Raw genomic sequence first — 19,361 nt, forward strand, 5'->3', positions numbered from 1 at the left:
TAGGGAGAAGGGCACTGGATGAGTGATCTGAGCAGAGAGAGCAGTCTGCAGAGATATCAAAGCTGGGTGCAGTTCTGAACAGAACCTGCTGGAAGCCACAGTTTGAAGCTGTAGGAGGAGGTTTGCATGCATCTCTGAAGAAGGACATTTTACAAGTCAGCCATTTTGGAGATAATCAAGTTCAGACCTGTGACACACTGGTGCAGATAAGTTACTGGTTATTTTTATCTATCTGTTGTTGTTCAAGTGGGGTTTGGACTATATCTGGCCACAAGGGCTGAAGAGTTAGGGATAGATGGGTGGGCAGGTAAATATGCACCAAGTGTGTGTCTAATCAGCACTTGTGGAACTACAAGTCCCAGGATACAAATTAGAAAGGATTTTACAGTTGTTGCTAGAGGAGGGTCTGCATACTGTGACTGCTGTACCTCACTGCAAGTGATTTAAAGACCTCCAACATCTGCAAACTGGACACATGATGTTTCCATGCCATGCTGCATACATACAGAAGGGCCCCAACTTGCAGTGCACTGCTCTATTTGTGTGGTGTGTTTGAATACTGCTGTGTGTGTTTGGCAGTACATTGTAGGGCTATAAGGGAAAATATATAAATTCACCCTGCAAGATATTGACAGTATCAGGAGCAAGTAAGATATCTGATATATTTTTTCATGTGTATAAAGCTGTGACAGTTAATGGTTATATTGTTATATATTATATTATATTGTATGCTGTTATTGATTTATTGCGAGTTTTTGTGTTAACTTGGTGTGCATAGTAAGAAGTGGTGCGCCACTTTCATCCACACTGTTTTATTACTGTATTGTATTGTTTGCACTATTATTTCAAATTATACCAAAGTATATTTTTCTATAAAATTACAAAGCTGCATTTAGGATTTCCATTTAAATAAATGTGCCTGGCTGGCTTTTGCAGCACACATTTTGTCACAGAGTGTTAATACTGGGCAGGGGGTTTCCCGAATCTCCCCCTGGTGTATCTTTGGAACACCCCCCAGAAGAGAAAGCAGAGATTCGGGTGGAGGCACTGAAAACCAAGTACCAAGGTGAGAAGCATCTGCGTGGTTCAATATATATATATACCCTCACAACGCTTAATACACAAGGGGGTGTTACAGTGGAGGCACTGCTGAGATACTGAAGACACACTCAGTGAAACCCATCAGCACAGACGTCATGGATAGTATAAGAGAAGAAGTGTTTCTGTGGTGTGAACAACAGACTGTGGCCCCAACTCGATGTTTAGGGATCTATGGTGACTCTCAGGGAGTGACAGATGAGGAAGTCCTGCATGTGCTCCACAGGATTTATGGGGTAGAACATCCTAAAATCCTTGGATGGAAAGGTAGAGATCAGCATAAGACCAGTCTGATCCTCTGTGAGACGCAAGCAGAATTGGATAAAGATTTTCTTCCCTCCCTCGTTTCTGGGCCACAAAAACAACAATGGCATATTGTGATACCGTTAAAGCCAAAACAGCTAGTCGCAGCACCTCTTAATGCTGAACTTCCAGATGGAGATATTAACCGACAAGTATTCCCTCAGGCCAGGGAAGAGAATTCTCAGTCACCCTCCAGTACTAGGAAAACTGATGAGGATCAAAGCGAACTGTTCCTCACTGCTGTACAGAAACTGGTAGACCAGTTAGGAAAGTCACAGCATGAAGGGGGCTACAGAAGGCTCCGGCTCTTCTCAGGAATAAAACCAGTCCCTACTGGGGAAGAAACTTACGAGGCATGGAAAGAGATGGCTTCCCAATACCTGGAGGAATGGCATTGCTCCGAACCCTATAAGAGACAGCGGATCGTTGAAAGTCTGCGAGGTCCCGCTGGAGAACTAATCCAAGCTGTACGGAGAAGTGACCCCCAAGCCACTGCACGACACTACTTAGCGACTCTAGATCAGGAATATGGAATGGCAGAGGATGCAACAGATCTGCTCTATCAGCTACGCCACACCTATCAGGAGTCAGGGGAGACATTGTCCAATTATATCTATCGGCTGGACAAGCTGATCCACCTTATTGTGTCAAAGAAAGGAATACCCCTAGCAGAAGTAGACGACAGGCGTATGCAACAGTTGTTACGGGGTGCTCTGTCCCATGACCCAGTAGCGATGAAGATAAGAAATGCTCAACTGGGACAACCATCACCTACTTTTCTTCAGTTGATACAAGATGTTAAACAAGAGGAAGCTATAGTTAAATCCCGAGAGAGGGTGACCAAGAAAGTCAAGGTCGTACAGTCAAAGCCCGAGGCTGACCTTCCCAGCACTGAGTTAATGAAGATTGTGGAGAAACAAGGTGAGCAGATTGCTCAGTTGTTGGAGATGCAGAAGCAGATTCAAGCACAGATGCTGAAATACCACACTACCGAGCAACTGCACCCGAACATCCACCCCCGGCAAGTTCTCGAAGCTAACACTACTCGGAAACAGAACAATTGTTTCACTTGTGGAGAAGTTGGGCATCTCGCTAGACAATGTCCTCAGAGGAAGGGAGGAAGGTGGTCACCCTCACCATCCCACCGGGATAGGAAGCTTTCGGAAAACTGAAAGGGAGTACCAGGAACCCCCACACTGGCCCTCTAAAGAAAGCTGACATTAACACTGTGGGGAACTCTCACCTGGAATGGGGTCTTTTGCCCAATGGATTGCTGGGACCCTCTCCTCACGTGCCGGCATGTCTAAATGGGAGACCTTGTATGGCCTTGCTAGATAGTGGTTCACAGGTGTCCATTGTGTTCGAGAAGTGGTACCGAGATAATCTATCTGACTTGCCCATAAAGCCATTGTGTGGACTGACCATCTGGGGTCTGAGTGACAAGAATTATCCCTACCTTGGGTACATCACTGTACCTTTGAAGTTCCCACGGGAAGTAGCTGGAATAGAAGAAGAGGTGAACGTGCTTGCACTTGTCTGTCCTGAGGCCGAAGGAGAACCTCGAGATGTCTCAGTGATTATTGGAACTAACTCCCATTTGTTCGAGATACTGGCCAACTGGTGCCAAGAGGTGGGAGGAGCAAGTTATAGTAAAACACTTAAGATTCATCCTATGTGCCTTGCTGCTTATAAGAAGAAAGAGGAAAAAAAATCTCAGAAAGAAACCACATTACAAATAGGAAGTTTTGATCAATGCTTTAATGGTAGTGATGCTAGTCAAGAAGACCGACACTGGCTAGTTATGCAAATGCTACAAAGAGAGGCTGCCTTCTCTTCGGGGGACTGGGATTTAGGTCTAGCGACAGAAGTGGAGCACTACATAAGGCTAACGGACGACAGACCTTTCCGAGAACGGTCAAGACGCCTAGCCCCTGCTGATTTGGATGATATTCGGGAACATTTAAGGGAGATGCTAGAGAATGATGTGATTGAGAGATCTGAGAGTCCCTATGCTTCTCCTATTGTGGTGGCTAGAAAGAAGACGGGAAAAATACGGATGTGCGTGGACTACCGGACATTAAACAAGCGCACGATTCCTGATCAGTACACTGTCCCTAGGATAGACGAAGCCCTTGATTGTCTTCAGGGAAGCAAGTGGTTTTCTGTGCTAGATCTACGCAGCGGGTACTATCAGATATTGATGAGTCAGAAGGATGCTGAGAAAACCGCCTTCATCTGCCCGGTTGGATTCTTTCAGTTCAAAAGATTGCCACAAGGATTATCAGGGGCTCCAGCCACTTTCCAACGATGCATGGATGATGTTGTGGGTGACATGAATTTCAGGGAAGTGCTGGTATACTTGGATGATTTGATAGTATTTGGCCAAACATTGAATGAGCACAACGAAAGACTCCTCAAGGTATTGGATCGCTTAATAAAGAAAGGGTTGAAGTTGTCCCTTGACAAGTGTAGCTTCTGTAAAACCCAGGTCAAGTATGTGGGATATGTTGTGGATCGGGAAGGAATTTCTACAGATTCAGCGAAGATAGAAGCGGTGAAAGAATGGCCTCGACCAACAATACTGAAGGAATTAAGGTCTTTTTTGGGGTTCTGTGGCTATTACAGAAGGTTTGTCCCAAACTACAGTAAACTTGTCAAGCCTCTTACAGATCTAACTCGAGGTTATCCTGCTCCAAGAGGTTCCCATCGGAAAGAGAAACCATTGTTCCGGGTAAATGATGCGTTCGGGGAAAGGTGGAGTGAGGCTTGCGAACAAGCTTTTGAAGGATTGAAAACCTGCCTGATTCAAGCGCCTGTTCTGGCATATGCCGATCCAGAGTTACCATACATTCTGCATGTAGATGCCTCCTTTGAGGGACTTGGGGGAGTGCTATACCAAGTGCAAGAAGGAAGGTTAAGACCAGTCTATTACATCAGTCGAGGTCTCTCACCCAGTGAACGGAACTACCCGGTGCATAAGTTGGAGTTCCTGGCCCTTAAGTGGGCAGTTGTTGACAAACTTCACGACTACTTGTATGGAGTACCATTCGAAGTGCATACAGACAACAATCCCCTCACATATGTGCAGACCACAGCAAAGCTAGATGCAACTGGGCACAGATGGTTGGCGGCGCTGGCCATTTACAATTTCACAATAAAGTACAGGCCTGGGAGAAGAAATGTAGATGCCGATGCTTTGTCAAGATTACCGGGAAGGTTTGTGGAATCTCAGGAAGAAGAATGGATAGAGTTGCCAGCTCCAGAGGTGAAGGGGATGTGTCACGAGGGACGTGTGGTCGTGCCTCCAGTCAAAGAATGCTTAACAGCTCTAGGGGCAACGACAGATGCACTACCAAGACAATATTGCTGGCTGAGTCAAATGGAGCTCAGTGATCTTCAGAAGTTGAGTTCAAGCCAAGTCAAAGAAGATCAGCAGAATGACTCCTCTATAGCAGCAGTTAGGTGGTCTGTTAAACACAGACAAAGAATCCACCCGAGTAGTTTGAAAACGGAGGAAGCTATTTTGCTAAGCAGACAGAGAGAGTCATTGGTGGTGAAGCAGGGGCTACTGTATAGAGAAACCAGCCGCAAAGATGGCAGAGAGAGGAAACAGCTAGTATTGCCAAAGAAGCACCGTCCCATGGTTCTCCGTGCGTTGCATGATAAACACGGCCACCTGGGAATAGAGAAGACCATGAGTTTAATTTCAGATAGATTCTACTGGCCGAAAATGGAGATAGACATTGAGAGTTATTGTAAATCTTGTGGGACATGCATACTTCGAAAATCCCTCCCAGAAAAGGCTGCCCCCTTAAAGAATATATCCAGCAATGGGCCTTTAGAGTTAGTCTGTATTGACTTTCTATCAGTGGAACCGGATGAAAGCAACAAGTGTAACATTCTAGTGGTGACAGATCATTACACCCGTTATGCTCAAGCCTACCAGACAAAAGACCAGAGAGCTGTGACCGTGGCAAAAATCCTATGGGAAAAGTTCTTTGTCCACTATGGACTGCCTGCCCGCATTCATTCAGATCAGGGTCGGGATTTTGAGAGCAAGCTAATAAAAGAACTGTGCGAGGTCTGCGGGATAAAGAAGTCCAGGACTACTCCTTTCCATCCCCAAGGAGATCCGCAGCCGGAGAGATTTAATCGGACCCTTCTCAGCATGATGGGCACTTTGGACACTAAAAAAAAGGCACATTGGAGTAGGCACATCAGCCATTTGGTCCACGCCTACAATTGCACGAAAAACGAGTCCACGGGGTACTCCCCATATCTCTTAATGTTTGGAAGGGAGGCTAGATTACCAATCGATATCTGTTTTGGAATGGACACTGCTGATCCCCAAGAAAAGCCCCATTTGAAATATGTGGAGCAGCTGAAACAAGAACTAAAGGAGGCCTACAGACTAGCAGAAGCAGCTGCATCAAAAGCTGGACAACGAAACAAGGGTCGTTATGATCTACAGGTCAAGGAGCATATTCTGGAGCCAGGTGACAGGGTTTTACTTAGACACTTGGGCCTCCCGGGGAAACACAAGTTAGCCAATCGTTGGCGAAAGGATCCTCATGTTGTGGTTGCAAAATTGCCAGACATCCCAGCCTATCGAATTAGGCCCGAGCGGCTAACAGGCCCTATAAAGACATACCATCGACAACATTTGCTTCCCATCAGAGATGGTGTCCGGTTTTGGGAGGAGCCTGAAACAGATGAGCCAAAAGTGTCCACACCCAGAAGATCACGGCGAATCAGAGAACCGACCACAGAAGAAGATGATGGAGATGATTGGGGGTATGATGCTCCAGGTAAATTGGGAGAAATAGATTGGAGACAAGATATCAGAAGGCTCACTAGGTCTACCGAGGGGGCCGCTGTAAGACCTCCACAAGTAGAAGAAAGGAGAACTATGCCTGCCATTTCAAATGAAAGTGTCAACCCAAGAGTAGCTGGACGGTTGGATTCTCAGTGTTCAGTAGAGGAAGGCTCTAACCAGGAAGTTGACATGGATGGGGACGTCGTTGATCCAGATGGAGGATGCACTGAACGCCCCAACAGGGTGTTGGGGGGAGAGGAAGGGAACCCACCAGTCCAGGGTCGGCCTAAAAGGACCCCTAGAGCCCCAATGATGTTGACTTATGATAGTCTAGGTCATATGACTGAGATTCCTAAGGTGATTCATCCTAGCTGGGTCTATCAGTGGCCATATCTGACTCCCATATCTGTTATGCCAGGGCCTGTTGTGTATGGATGTGAAAGTGTATTTAGACAGGATGTCTTAACCCCTTTAAATTTGCAGGATGTGGGACAAGCCTCATCATTTGTTCATTGTGGACTTGCCCCACAGGGGGAGTGTGTAACCCCTGGGGATGCTGCAGTTGGACTTGAGCACCCAGGGGCTAATAATCACACTTGCATCAGTAAGAAAAGAGATGCATATAGCTATTTACCAGTCAAGGAGAAGGAACTACATCTCCCAGAATGCTGTTATGAAGAGGGGGCGGAGCCTAAGAAGACTGAGAAACCTGAGGGCGGAGAGAGAGAGGAGCATCCTGGGAGAGACTGAGCTGTGTGACCAGTTCAGATAGGTGACCCTAGGGAGAAGGGCACTGGATGAGTGATCTGAGCAGAGAGAGCAGTCTGCAGAGATATCAAAGCTGGGTGCAGTTCTGAACAGAACCTGCTGGAAGCCACAGTTTGAAGCTGTAGGAGGAGGTTTGCATGCATCTCTGAAGAAGGACATTTTACAAGTCAGCCATTTTGGAGATAATCAAGTTCAGACCTGTGACACACTGGTGCAGATAAGTTACTGGTTATTTTTATCTATCTGTTGTTGTTCAAGTGGGGTTTGGACTATATCTGGCCACAAGGGCTGAAGAGTTAGGGATAGATGGGTGGGCAGGTAAATATGCACCAAGTGTGTGTCTAATCAGCACTTGTGGAACTACAAGTCCCAGGATACAAATTAGAAAGGATTTTACAGTTGTTGCTAGAGGAGGGTCTGCATACTGTGACTGCTGTACCTCACTGCAAGTGATTTAAAGACCTCCAACATCTGCAAACTGGACACATGATGTTTCCATGCCATGCTGCATACATACAGAAGGGCCCCAACTTGCAGTGCACTGCTCTATTTGTGTGGTGTGTTTGAATACTGCTGTGTGTGTTTGGCAGTACATTGTAGGGCTATAAGGGAAAATATATAAATTCACCCTGCAAGATATTCACAGTATCAGGAGCAAGTAAGATATCTGATATATTTTTTCATGTGTATAAAGCTGTGACAGTTAATGGTTATATTGTTATATATTATATTATATTGTATGCTGTTATTGATTTATTGCGAGTTTTTGTGTTAACTTGGTGTGCATAGTAAGAAGTGGTGCGCCACTTTCATCCACACTGTTTTATTACTGTATTGTATTGTTTGCACTATTATTTCAAATTATACCAAAGTATATTTTTCTATAAAATTACAAAGCTGCATTTAGGATTTCCATTTAAATAAATGTGCCTGGCTGGCTTTTGCAGCACACATTTTGTCACAGAGTGTTAATACTGGGCAGGGGGTTTCCCGAATCTCCCCCTGGTGTATCTTTGGAACACCCCCCAGAAGAGAAAGCAGAGATTCGGGTGGAGGCACTGAAAACCAAGTACCAAGGTGAGAAGCATCTGCGTGGTTCAATATATATATATACCCTCACAACGCTTAATACACAAGGGGGTGTTACACTTATATATGCCTGTACAATGGGGTACTTTTAGCTGGCCATAATGGAGTGCTTTGTTTTAACTAAAAGGCCTAATCATTCAGGGTTTGTTAACATTTTTGCAGTATAATAAATTTTTGCATTTTCAAAACAGGACGCCAACTTTCCAGAAGCCAGCGGGAGGATAACAAAATTGCAAGAGAGAAGAGCAAGAACAGGTAAGAGACAACGGCACAATCTGTCTAAATCTGAATGCTGGAGAATGAGAATACACCTGAGCATTCATATTCAGGAGTGTTCCTATACACTTATATATTCAGGGTGGGGGGGGGGGGGGGGGGGCGCTGCGGCCGTATTAGCCTAGGGCAGCCAGAACCCTTAATCAGGCCCTGTGTGTGTGTGTGTGTGTGTGTGGGGCCACTGTCTGTGTGTATTGTATGTGTGTGTGGCCACTGTCTGTGTGTATTGTGTGTGCGAGGGGCCACTGTGTGTGTGAAGGGGGGGGGGGGGGGGAAACCGATATCTTGCCTAGGGCCCCATGAGGTGTAAATCCGGCTCTGCCTCTATGATATTTAATACCCCTATAATTTACAGTGCAGAGTACAATATCTCCTATATAATGGACTGTTAACATGAGAGTTGGTGTTTCTATACCATGGGCTAAAGGCATTGTTGTCCTCTACCTGCACTAGTTCTATGTATCCCCCATCATATTGTTTTATAACATGTCAAAATTATACACTAAACTGCAGCTGGTTGCATTGTATTTCCATTTCTCTTCCCGGGCGCAGCAACAATAAGTTACTCTTATTATATGACCTCGTGTTGTGTTTGCGCATCGGCTGCTTATAAATTCTGATGTTTTGCCGAAGAGACATTTTTTTTACAACCATCCAGAACATAAACCAGGACACGAGTAGAATTTAGAGCGCTCCGGGAAATTCACGTTTGATAGTTTGTAGCACAACGTGATAACGTGTCGCTGTTCTAAAACAGAACTTGGTTTGGGCAACAGATTATGCAAGAGTAACTAAATTATGTTAAAGGTCTCTATTAGCATTTAAATTGGAAACACCAGATAAACTGCTTCCTCTTCGTATATTAATAATTTCAGCAGCCATAGGTGCCGGGTACACTGCGATACTTTATACCAGGCCAAAAGAGTACGTTGGTAAGGTACATTACCCTAAATGTCAGGATAAATAATGACAAACAAAATGGTAATAAATAGTCCACTACTCCCCCTTTCTAATATACAGTGGGTAAGAAAGGTCAACCCCCCTATATAGAGGTGGCGGATATTTGTGTTGTACAGTCTGATGTCAACATAAATCATGTTGGACCATTTTCCACCTTTCATGTCACCTTCCAATCAATAAAAATCAGGTGAAAAATAAATAGACAATTTTTAAGAAAAAGGCAACCAGAAGTGGAAGGTGGGAGTTTTGCATGGTATCTATAATCGGCAAAGAGTGGGCTTTTAGGATTTAGGTATTATTGTATGCAGATTCTGCTGAGGGTACCGGATCAGACCAGTGTTGCTGTTGAAAATTTTCATATGTCCTCAGATATTGCTCCAATATATCTGCATAGTCCACCCATTGGTCTGATAAACTGGTGATAGAGGTCAATTTGCAAAGAATTGCAAAAAAGCCTTTTAGAAACTGGCTGTAACTTTAGTGACCATGGTCCTGATTCATTAAGGATCTTAACTTAAGAAACTTCTTATTTAAGTCTCATGGACAAAACCATGTTACAATGCAAGGGGTGCAAATTAGTATTCTGTTTTGCACATATGTTAAATACTGACTGTTTTTTCATGTAACACACAAATACTTGATAGCTTATTTGTACACTGAAATTTAAAGTTGATATTTGTGTGCTACATGAAAAAACAGTCAGTATTTAACATATGTGCAAAACAGAATACTAATTTGCACCCCTTGCATTGTAACATGGTTTTGTCCAGGAGACTTAAATAAGAAGTTTCTTAAGTTAAGACCCTTAATGAATCAGGCCCCATGATTTAGAAACAAATGAGCTGTTTGAGGTGCTGAAGCTGAAGGTAACTTTTGTCAAAGGAACAAAATGGGCCCTTTTGCTAAAACGTTCAACCACAATGAATATGGTGTGTGTTATGCCCATGTGAAGTGGTAGCTTTGCAATGAAGGTCAATGATATTGATCTCTAGGGATCCAGAGGTATCAATACCGGTTGACATTGCTCTGCAGGACATGCATGAGATGTTTGAACCAGGCTCAGATAGAGCGGACCAATTGATCTATACTAGACCACAAATACATAGTTCTACTTGCACTACCTGCATGTTTAGTATGATGGAGTTGCAGTAAGACCCTTATCTGTAAGGTTTACATAGGAATAAACAAGAATTTCTGGTCAGACATCCATCTGGTTGTAGCTGAAGTTTTGGGTTTTGTATGTAGACCTTGGGAACAAATTTACCCATTTTGGTTGATTGAGCCATTTTTTGTTTGAAGGTTTGTGGTGTCAGAGCTTTCACAACCTTTCCTGGAGGAACGATGAAGTTTTCTTGGTAGGTTCTGGAGATTTACCAAACTGGTGAGATAAGTCATTATCTTTAGTATAACAGGAGCCAGAATGGTAAGTCACAATGAGGTTAAATATAAAAATAAATAGAGGCCACCTGGTTTGACGGCAATGTAACCTTTGCGAGTTCCGTAGATTTTCCAAGTGTCTGTGTTCCGTATATATTGTGATGGATGTCTGGGTTCCATGGAGAAGATATCACCATTCTTTGAGTGCCAACAAGAATGCTCATAACTCTTTTTCATCTACCGAATTCTTCTGCTCTGTAGACGGGCAGCCTCTTGGCAAAGCGGCACAGGGTTGCATTGACATTTTTTCTCATGCCTTCAAAACACACAGCGATCTCTGAAGCATCCACCTTGAGGACAAAAGACAGAGTCGTGTCCCAATATGTCACCACAAGATCAATGTGGAAAGCCTTCTTTACTTTGCCAACATGCTGGTTGGAATAGATATAATTATGTTTGAAAAATCTCCAGTAACAGTTGGAAAAACCTGGGAATCACCCTACCGCCGTCTGGGGCTTGGCAGGCTCCTATCGTCCTGGTCTTAGCTGGATCCAAACCAAACCCACATCCAAACTAGCTAAACAAGACAATCCTCACAATATCCACTCACCGTAGGGACCTTTAGGCCTGAGACACAAAAGTGAGTACAGAAACCAGTGTAATGTAATCACATAAGACATAGAAAACCATCCATAAATTGTACAAATGCATAAACAGACGAGAACAATACTTAATAGTATTGTTCTACTCTGGTCAATACCAAGAAGTCATTTATCTTGGGCAGGCAGTGGTGTATTTAACAGCATAAAGGATTAGCAGGGATTTATATAACGTAGACTAAGGTCTAACAATAGCAGCGGGTTGTGACAAAATCACTGTTATTAAAGGATAAATAAACCAAAAATGAAAAAACTTAGTTTTGGGTATAATACTTCTTTAATGTTACATTTGTCACTGACCATAAAAATCAATTTATTTTAAAAAATGTTTAAAACATGAAGTGTAAATAGCAATTTAATTATATTCTTTAAAAGCCTAATAAAGAGCTGGCTTCTAAAAGATGCTGGATCTTGTCAGCAAACCAGGTAACATGTCCCCAATAAGGTGGGATGATTACATTCTCTATGATTAGTTATGCAAATTAGCTTTGCAGAGCATCAGTACAGAACTGCAGGTTATTACAGGGGAACGTCTCTATACATTGTGCTCCACAATTGCAGCCTTTACAGATCTGCAGACACTGTCGTTCTTGGTTTGTTGACATGTTCACTTGCAAACAGATGAGAATACGGCCAGGTGTTGTTGGCTATAAAAGAGCCCTGTGCGCCTCTGGGTCGCCGCGGTGCCATTCGCTACTCACTGGTATTTCCGTCACGTCCTGGCAGTAAACTGTTCGATTCTCAAAGAGACCATCGTGAGGGTTATAGCCGCTCTTGGTGAAATAAAGAAATATTTATTATGGTTTATGCTGATGTAAAATTATTTATGAGCCTCTGGTTCCTATCGATTTTCCTGAATTTAATGCAGTATCCTTTTCTTGATCTAAGGTTTGTGTACGAGGAGGGGGAAAAGAAAGGCTTTGAAGCAGAAAGGAATCATCTGCTGGAGCCTGGCACAGGAATAAATCTGAAGTCAGCAGTGCTAACAGGAGTGTGCAAAGCTGATGGGATTCGCTGTGAACTCAGTGTTTTATATTCTTGCTTAGGAAACGTGCTCACACTCTGCTTTCAGATGCTACACTGTAGCTAATACTCAATAAAATATAATTCTGACCTTATTTGCAAGAACTTTTTTCCCCTATTTTGGATTTTTTTAATTTTAAACAAAAAAGTATAAATATATATTAGTAAAAAATATAATTTATTGAAGTTTTTTTTGCAGAGACATCAATAAAAATAAAAAGGAAGATTGAATCTAAATCTAAGGGAAAGGGGGGGACAAAATGGACTAGCAGCAGGAAGAGGGGGAGAGGGTATTAAGGGGTATATTTACTAAACTTGCGATTTGAAAAAGTGGAGATGTTGCCTATAGCAACCAATCAGATTCTATCTATCATTTTGTAGAATGTACTAGATAAATGATAACTTTGGGACTGATTCATTAAGGATCTTAACTTGAGAAATTTTTTATTTCAGTCTCCTGGACAAAACCATGTTACAATGCAAGGGGTGCAAATTAGTATTCTGTTTTGCACATAAGTTAAATACTGACGGTTTTTTCATGTAGCACACAAATATCAACTTTAAATTTCAGTGTACAAATAAGCTATCAAGTATTTGTCATGCTATCAAGTTTGCTAAATACCATTCTATAAATCAGGTTTACTATACTTTTTATAGACAAATTTAGAAAAAAAACACGTGGACAGCAATAGGTCATAGACAGTGCACAAAAAGTGGGACTCGCAAACCCTCCTTGTAGGCTCTTGTACTTCTTACTCATCGAGGGACACTCCTAGTTTCATTAACTTCTCCCAGTCCCAAACGTTTGTCCCCCCCCACCCCTGCCCCGTCAGATGTTGTCAAAAGGAGGTGGAATGGCTTAAAAATAGGCAATTGAGATTAAAAGAGTTTTAGCGTAAAGAGAAAATTTTATGTGTGTACAGTCATGGACAAAAGTTTTGAGAATGGCACAAATATTATTTTTCACAAAGTCTGCTGCCTCATTCTTTTTGATGGCAATTTGCATATACTCCAGAATGTCATGAAGAGTGATCAGATGAATTGCAATTAATTTCAAAGTCCCTCTTTGTCATGACAAGGAACTTTATCCCAAAAACAACATTTCACTGCATTTCAGCCCTGCCACAAAAGGACCAGCTGACATCAGGTCAGTGATTCTCTCGTTAACACAGGTGAGAGTGTTGACGAGGACAAGGCTGGAGATGACTCTGTAAGGAAACATGTGCAGTCATCATTGCTTTGCACAAGAAGGACTTCACAGGCAAGGGTATTGCTGCTACTAAGGTTGCACCTAAATCAACCATTTGTCAAATCATCAAGATCTTCAAGGAGAGAGGTTCAATAGTTGTGAAGAAGGCTTCAGGGCGCCCAAGAACATCCAGCAAGCGCCAAAACTGTCTCCTAAAGTTGAATCAGCTGCAGGATCGGGGCACCGCCAGTGCAGAGCTTGCTCAGGAATTTCAGCAGGCAGGTGTGAGTGCATCTGCACACACAGAGAGGCAAAGATTTTTGGAGGATGGCATGATGTCAAAAAGGCCAGCAAAGAAGCCACTTCTCTCCAGGAAAAACATAAGAAACAGACTGATATTCTGCAAAAGCTACAGGGATTGGACTGCTGAGTCTGGGGTAAAGTAATTTTCTCTGATGTATTCCCTTTCAGATTGTTTGGGGTACCTGGAAAAACACTTGTCCGGAGAAGGAAAGGTAAGCGCTACCATCAGTCCTGTGTCATGCCAACAGTAAAGCATCCTGCTTTTCAGCCAAGGGAGTGGGCTCACTCTCAATTTTGCCTAAGAACACAGCCATGAATAAAGAATGGTACCAAAACATCCTCCAAGAGCAACTTCTCCCAAAAGTCCAAGAAAAGTTTGGCGATGAACAATGCCAAGTTGATTGACAGCTGCCAGGGCGAATTGCAGAGGTCTTCAAAAAAAAGGGTCAACACTGCAAATATTGACTCTTTACATAAACTTAATGTAATTGTCAATAAAAGCCTTTGACACTTATGAAATGCTTGTAATATTACTTCATTATACCATAGCAACATCTGACAACAAGGTCTAAAAACACTGAAGCAGCAAACTCTGTGAAAACCAATACTTGTGTCATTCTCCACACTTTTGGCCATGACTGTATGTATATAGTCAAATCAGTAGGTGCTGCCATCGTTTGCCAGTCGCTCTCTATTCATCAGCTACCTCATAGATTCTAATGGAACAATTTCCCTGGTTGTGAAATTTATTATATAAAACTGATAGACTTCTTATTCGTCAACAAATATTGAAGTACTGTACCCCTACTCAAGCTCAGATTCGTAGACAGGTCAATTGTTATGGTTGGTTCCCCATAGCAAACTTTGGGGTGGGGGTGATATGTGTCCATCCCCTTCAAAGACCTGAAGGTGAGGGGGACCGGACAATGCTGGTCAAACTGCAACGCCAAAGGCCCCTGCTATACTGAGCATGTACGGGGACTGGCACATGTGTAATAAAAATCTCCTTAAGTTTTTAGTTCTGGGTCTCCACCATTGTCCTTTGATTGGCATCGCTGTGCCCCGCCCCCCCCCCCCCCAGCACCACAATGTTTCGCCCTTGGCTGACAAAAATGTGGGCAGGATGGTGGCTCAGTGGTTAGCACTTCTGCCTCACATCACTGGGGTCATGAGTTCAATTCCTGACCATGGCCTTATCTGTGTGGAGTTTGTATGTTCTCCCCGTGTTTGCGTGGGTTTCCTCCGGGTGCTCCAGTTTCCTCCCACACTCCAAAAACATACTGGTAGGTTAATTGGCTGCTATTAAATTGCCCTTAGTCTCTCTCGGTCTGTGTGTATGTGTGTCTATGTCTATGTTAGTGGATTTAGACTGTAAGCTCCAATGGGGCAGGGACTGATGTGAGTGAGTTCTCTGTACAGCGCTGTGGAATTAGTGGCGCTATATAAATATATAGATGATGATGATTACCTCTTGTTTCATTGTCTTAAATCTGCCATCAGTATGTCCTTCCGATGTTACTTCTTTGCTATCTGTCTTTTAATTGTTAAATAGAAATCATCAGTTGCAATTATACTTTTGTTGAAAAGCAGGATAAAAGAGACTATATAAAAAAAAAATTTTTTTATTGACCTGTTGCTGGGATACTAAGAATATGGCCCCTATTCTCAGTGTATTCAGGGTGGTTTACATTCAAAGACAGGTAAAACCACATGGCCATCCATATCACTATACAGATATATAGTAGGACTTGTTTACCGAAACGCTATACTCCAGCACATGTTTGGCATACGTGCGATTGATGAAGAGCTAGCTCTTTAAAACATAAGCCATTAGAAAACCAGTTTAACAGGGACAATAATTAACGTCCATTTAAAATCTTTGACCAAAGTAAAAAATATTGTTCCGTTGAAACAATAAGGAACCCCTTGAGTGAAAATGTTTTGTAAACGTCTCCTGAGTTACTTCTTTCCCCCCCAAACTGATTGCAGTCTCTCTCTTTAAAGTAATGGAAAATGCCGGGTCTAATCAGGCAAAAGTTTTTCAGGAAAGGAAAAAGACTGGCATTAAAGTCCCTCCGATGTTTTATATAAATGAGTCGAAATGGTTCAAAGAATTTCTGAAGAATGGAAATCCATGGGGTATTTCGGTGAAAGGCACAACTCACAATAAAGCAGTTTGATTTTGTAAATAGATAAATAACGGTGAAGTGCTTTATCGCGGTGAAAGCCGCGTGGAAACACCACTTAGATCTTTAAAATGAAAACCCCCATAGAGCACCTTTTGTCTGTACAAGCAGTGGTGAGTCTGTGTCAAAAATGTTTTCTTAAATGTACTTTTTACATTATAATCTGGACCACGTTTCCTGAAATGTAACCATTATTTTGGCCTGTAGTCCTCGTCACGGGTAATTGCAGTGTGTGTCTATGTATCATCTTCCCAGACATATCTTCAGATACTTTATTTTCTCCACCAGTCCTTGGACAACGCAATGCCAGCGTTCAGAAACTCATATAAAAGATCAAAAGAAAAGAACTTATTTCTTACCATTAACATGTCCCCGTGGACTAGCGTGACCTCAATGACAATAAATTGCTTCCTATTTATTTCATAACGGCACAATGTAAAAGCTCCCGTAGATATTTCAGCTCAGCAGTATATTACTTTTAATGCCTCTGGGAGTTTTAATAAAATCTTGGTGACCTTTGCGTCACTAAGAATATTGCTGTCTCACATTTAGACTTCTTGTCCTCTGTGCAATTTATGAAGAACAAAGCATGCCTTTAATTATTGTTCCCTTTGAGAGGTGTCTTTCTCTTTTAGTTTTTTGCAGGCTGGTAGAGCACTGAGCCGTAGAGCCACATTTCGGAGAGAATGTAAGGTTTCTTCTCTCGGCAGATCTATAAAATGCTTTCTTAATAAAGCTTCCCGCTGAGCCAGAAGCTCTAAGTAAGACGCACTCTACCTTTTTCTACCTTGCTGGGTCCATGAGGGGAGATAATCTGCACAGCAATAAACAAGGCTGATTTTAACGGAGCTCCTTGCCTAAGGAAGCAGGATCCAGGGGAGTCTGGGCAATGAAGATCGCTTCAAAACGTCTAATGGAAATGGCTCACACACTCGAAAGAGTCCATTAGCTAACAAACCCCAAGTGCCGGATGATTCGCGGGACACTTCGTGATTCATGGCCAGTGGTTTGGCTAATTCAGAAATCCATCTTTTAAACAGAATAAAAGTCATTAAAAAAGATATTTTGAGAGTAGAACAAGTTGGATGCATGAACTTTATTTCATATATAGGTTCATATGACACACGCAGCCTTACAGCACCAGTCTGATATCAGCATGGCATCACTATCCTGGGCTGTTGGTGGTGCAGGGTTCTCAATCTCTTTTCTCTTATGTATATTGTGGTCAGCAGTGGGATGTCGGACGCCGTATGCATGCTCTGAGGTCCCCGCTGTGCAAAGAGCAGAGCGGGAACAACTGAAGCCTTGTCTGGCATCCCCCCTTTTTCCCCCCCATATTAGGAAAAAAAAAAGATTTGGTGCAGGCTCCTGGAACATGGTGCCCATAACCAGATACACAGGAACAAAATGGCGTTGCAAATTACCGTTATTGTTTGAATTTTATGAGCGATTATGGAAATGTGTATTGAATGCGGAACGGAAAAAAAACCTTACTAAACTCTACTATTAAGTGGCAATAGGACTGGTTTTCTATCGGCGCTAATCGCAGGGATATAAAAAACACCTATCGTCACAATTTACTAAGAAAATATCACTGGTGCAGCTGATTGAGACTCTAAAAGAGTTCATCTAGAAATGGGCTCCGTCTGTATCTGCTTTGCGCATTCATATAAATAGTGGATAGGAGAAAAAAAATGTCTGTCTCCATGGCGTAAGGCGATGTGTATATTTCAAATACAGACGTGTAAACAAAACAATGCAAAAGTAAGATGAGAGGCATAATAATTCTGCCGCCCTGGCAGAAATATCTGAGTTATAAAAGCAAGTATCCTCTCTCTTTTATAATATTCTAATCTAGGTCACACAGATGTACCATTGTTTAGCATTTTATCACTTCTATGTGTCCCGAGAGCACTTACAAGAAGATAGAATGGGAAAGCATCAAGCAGCACTTATTTTGAATGCAGAATCTTGTGGAAAAACCTTAAGCCTTGTTAGGAGACAGTGTTCCAGATGAGGGCTGCACATTCTCAGGGCTTTAGTTGGCTGTCCAGCTGTACAAGTAAATTAGCTCCCCAGGGAGGTGGAGAGGAGAAATGTATAATACCCACAAGCTGGCTACGACTGAGTTATTCATTGGTAGGGAAAAAAAAAAAAAAATGTATGAAAACTGTATTTTTGCTTTAATGAAAATCTTCAGAAACTCACTTCATTAAAAAGACATAAACTGTCTTTGAGTTTAAAGTGGACCAGATGCCAACATATAGTGCAAGTAGACATGTAGGGCCTGATTCTTTAACAAGCTCAAAACAAACGTAATGTGTTCTTTTGAAAAAAAACACACATACATCGGGTATGTGCACGTCCATAATCAACAAGGAGCGGATGTAAATATTTGTCTGCGGGATACAGACCTAGGTCCACTCTGCTCTAAGACAATACACCGCATATATACACACATATATATATATATATATATATATATATATATATATATATATATAGAGAGAGAGAGAGAGAGAGAGAGAGAGAGATTGATATCTATCTATTCATCTATCTATCTATCTATCTATCTATCTATCTATCTATCTATCTGTCTATTATATATATATATATACTATTGCTTAACTTTCCTTAATGAATCAGGCCCATAGTCATTAATGACAAAGCTTTAAAAAAAAAATTAAACCCCCCCTCCATAAAGCACACATAAACACGGGAAGAATATACAAACTCCAGACAGATAAGGCCGTGGTCGGGAATCAAACTCATGACCCCAGTGCTGTGAGGCAGTGCTAACCACTAAGCCACCGTGCCATTCAATGCAATACACTCTGCTCCAGCTGCTAATAAGTACACCAGCATATGGAATGATCCTTATTATTTACTGATTAAAAATAATGTACTCAATTCCAATTCCCCCCCACATAGTTTTTTAGTTCTTTATTCTTCTACTCCCTTATTTAGTTCCTTCCTTTTCTTCCTTCCTTCCTTCCTTACTTAACATTCCTTTCCTTTCCTTGCCTTCCTTTCATTCCCTTTCTTCCCTATGTATAGTCTTATGTAGATTCAAAATAAATGAGAAGAAAAATGTCCAGGGCACATACAAATGATGTGCACACTTTCTTTTATAGGCTTCCTTCTTGTAAGAGGTCTATTAAATCAAGGGATGTGCTCCCTTGGTGAAGGTCTGGGAAAATTAGGGCATGGGCTAATTTACGCTGATTGTTTAATTGCTAATGATGGGATTTTTTGGAAGTAAATACATATCAATGATTTCAGATGTTTCATAGCATTCGTCAACCATGAAATTG

At 42.2% G+C, this 19,361-nt stretch overlaps 2 protein-coding genes across 3 annotated transcripts in view; both read left to right on the forward strand.

The window, feature by feature from the left end:
- Window positions 1-8,144, forward strand: part of LOC142142533 (uncharacterized) — an 88,192-nt gene extending 80,048 nt beyond the window's left edge. Inside the window, exons 4-5 of the mRNA XM_075200414.1 lie at window positions 5,199-7,643; window positions 7,933-8,144. Coding sequence (XP_075056515.1) covers window positions 5,199-6,967 — 1,769 coding nt within the window. The 3' untranslated portion in view covers window positions 6,968-7,643; window positions 7,933-8,144. The remainder of the gene's footprint in view (window positions 1-5,198; window positions 7,644-7,932) is intronic.
- The window catches only part of GALNT14 (polypeptide N-acetylgalactosaminyltransferase 14), a 378,447-nt gene that overhangs the window by 104,383 nt on the left and 254,703 nt on the right, over window positions 1-19,361 (forward strand). The window lies entirely within an intron of this gene.

This window comes from Mixophyes fleayi, chromosome 3 (genome assembly GCF_038048845.1).
Source record: "Mixophyes fleayi isolate aMixFle1 chromosome 3, aMixFle1.hap1, whole genome shotgun sequence".
NCBI lineage: Eukaryota > Metazoa > Chordata > Amphibia > Anura > Limnodynastidae > Mixophyes > Mixophyes fleayi.